The sequence below is a fragment of the Cynara cardunculus genome (genome assembly GCF_001531365.2).
Source record: "Cynara cardunculus var. scolymus isolate 2C chromosome LG 8, CcrdV1, whole genome shotgun sequence".
Classification (NCBI taxonomy): Eukaryota; Viridiplantae; Streptophyta; class Magnoliopsida; order Asterales; family Asteraceae; genus Cynara; species Cynara cardunculus.
This window is the reverse complement of record NC_037535.1, coordinates 21,125,642-21,128,672: the sequence shown is the minus strand read 5'-3', so window position 1 is coordinate 21,128,672 and position 3,031 is coordinate 21,125,642. Positions and strand designations below refer to the sequence as shown.

Below are 3,031 nucleotides of genomic sequence, written 5' to 3'. Positions count from 1 at the left end.
CTAATTATATTTTAGATTTTTTATATTTAAAATGAGATGTTTATCCTGTATTTGATTGTGTTTATTTTCTGTTAGTTACACGAATTCAGATATGGAATGAAATCGAATAGGGATAAAATCGTTTAGGGATGAATGGGTTTAAGAGTTTTTAAAAGTTTTAAAAAAATTTAAAAATTTTAAGAGTTTTTAAGAATTTTAGCCAAATGCTTTATAATATAGTATAGATAGTATAGATTAATTACGGTATTTACTTTACCGAAAGCGAAACTAAAGTTTCTAATGGTTTTTTATTCAATATTATAGGTTTTCAATTTATGGGTTTAATAAAATGTTTTCTTTCATATAAGGAAATACAACTTATATAACTAAAATATGTTTTATTATAAAAATACCAAGTTTACCCTTAGAGGACTCTAAGGGGCTGTTTACCAAATGTTTACTTAAGTAAATGTTTACCAAGTTACGTTATTTTATTGGATGAATATGATAAGGACTAAAAATATTACCCGGTAAGAGAAAAGGCAAGGACCGAGAGTCTTGTACGGTAAGTGATGACAATGACTTTTACCACGGTTAGCGTTTACCGGATAAATTATTACATACAATGTCGTTTTGGTGGACTCAAATCTTACTCGGTAAGTAAACGATAGTATTGATTATTACCGATAAACACTTACCGGGTAAGTTTTTAGGTAAAGGCTCCTAATACTAGAAAATCAGATGATAGATTGAAACATAAAATAGCTTCGTGCTCTTTTAATTACTTGGATTTAAATGCTTTTATATCTTCTATAAAATCATTCAGATCCAAGTACGATGATCCACCATCTTCTACCGCCATCTTCGCCTTCTCCTTCAGCACTCGAGCTCGCTTTCTCATTTCTTCACCTTCCTCCGCACTCATTACCTTCGCCACCACTTTCTCGACCGCCTCCCTCTTTACGCCATCGCAGCTTGCAGTCGCACTCCACTCTGTATCACCAATCGAAACCCCAATTTGTAGAATATCAGTCACCAGTTTCGCGTTATAGAACTGCTCCGCCATGACTGGCCAGGTCACCATCGCCACCCCACTGGAGATACCTTCCAACACCGAGTTCCACCCACAGTGAGTCACGAACACGCCAACCGATTCATGATCAAGAATCAACGTTTGTGGCGCCCATCCCGTTATTATCAACCCTTTGCCGTTCACCTTCATCCTCGCCTCGAACCCCTCCGGCATCCATCCTTCTCGCTCGTTCTTGATAACCCAAATGAAGTTTTCATTGCATGCTTCGAGCCCCATCGCGATCTCGTGAAGTTGAGAGGTCGTGGCTTCTGCAAGCGTTCCAAAGCTTAAGTAAACAACCGAATTTGGTGGCTTCAAATCCAACCATCTTAAACATTCGTCTTCCTTGATCGCTGCTTTCTTCCCTCTTTCCAATTTATCATCCGTGTTCTTGTTACATAACGAAACTGGTCCGATATGCCATGCTTTTCGCTTCATAACTTCCCGATAATGGCGAACGTACTCTGGCTCGAGCTCATTGAAGCTGTTAAAGATAACTCCATAACTCGTTTCATCTGCTTTCATGGATTCAATAATCACCTCCACAAAACCTTTGAAGATTTCTGCCTCCAAATCAGGTAGTTGCTTTCTGGTTAGCTTGATCTCATGGGGAAGATGAGGTATGATAAACGGTTCTGAATCAGATGAAACTCTTTTATGAGGCTCGTAGAGTCTTATTGATTCAGAAGCACAGAGCGGAAAGAAGCCACTTCCATGGAAAACGATTCTGGGGACATCGAATTTGGCTGCCATTTTAGTAGTCCACGGATAGAACATGTCCGCAATAAGACAATTCGGGCGATATTCTTGAATGAATTGCTCGACAGGTTCTTGAAGCATTGAAATGGATTCACGAAAATTGGATATGGATTCATTGGATATGGATTCATCAGAACGGATTTGATCGGAGTTCTCGTATCCTTCGATGATATGGAGGGCAATTTGGTGTGGGAAAGTGGTGGTTTTTTGGATTGATTTGGAGAAGCGATGAACGTTGAAAGGGGTGGTGATGATGGTGGTTTGCAGGCCACGGGAGGCGAAGAGCACCGCCATGTCCGCCATAGGAATCAGGTGGCCGTAAGCCGTGAAAGGGAAGAAGACAACATGACAAGCGGCCATTGTTGAATGTTTAAGAAGACAAGTCGTCTTAAAACTCTCATCAAAAAGAGAAAGAAAGCTATGCTTTTTAACAAATACTACAAGGGTAACTTTGTAATTTCGTGTTGTTTTAATAAAGTAAAAAAAATGTTAAAAAGGGGATGTTTGAGATTGCTTGTTTGAAACAACTTATATTTTTCTATAAAAACACTTATTAACTTATTATAAGTCAGAAGAGTTTAACTTCTTCAAAAACTTCTTATTACCGGTTTGACACCGATATAAGTTGTTTATCCAAACATTCAAAAGTGTTTATTACCGGTGTCACCTCGAAATAAGTCAATAAGTTATTTTTATAAGCAATCCCAGATTCCCATTATCAATTTTATGACCAAATTTTAAATTTTCATCTCGTAACGAGCATTAAATAGCCATCCAATAACCTTTTGTAAAAAAAGAACTACAAAAATAACATAAAATTACATTTTTTACAAAATAGCCATCCAATCCTCCTTTATCAACGAAAAATACGAAATGCCAATGGCTCACAAAAGAACAAAAAAATGACTTGACCCCACGTGGATGTAACAAAAGTTGCCGCCGATATAACCTGATGTGACCTGTCAAGCAAAAAGCAAAAGTACACTTCACCGTCAACTACCTTCACATCCGACGAGGAGAAGCACATGGTGGTGTGCAAAATGGCCCATCAGCACCCCCTCCCCCTTTGGCGGTGCCGATTCTCCTCGCCCGACGTGAAGGTAGTTGATGGTGAAGTCAGTTTTTGCTTTTTGGTAGGCAACAAGTCACATGATGTCGGGTCAAGTTAGTTTTTTGTTCTTTGACGGGCTATTTCGCATTTGTCATCGAGAAAAGGAGGAT

The 3,031-nt window shown here is 38.6% G+C and overlaps 1 protein-coding gene across 1 annotated transcript; it reads right to left on the bottom strand.

The window, feature by feature from the left end:
- Positions 1–676: 676 nt before the first annotated feature.
- On the bottom strand, positions 677–2,250 carry LOC112516881 (scopoletin glucosyltransferase-like). The gene has a single exon (XM_025124124.1). The coding sequence runs from the start codon at positions 2,168–2,170 to the stop codon at positions 761–763; it is 1,410 nt and encodes a 469-aa protein (XP_024979892.1). The 5' UTR covers positions 2,171–2,250; the 3' UTR covers positions 677–760.
- Positions 2,251–3,031: the final 781 nt, after the last annotated feature.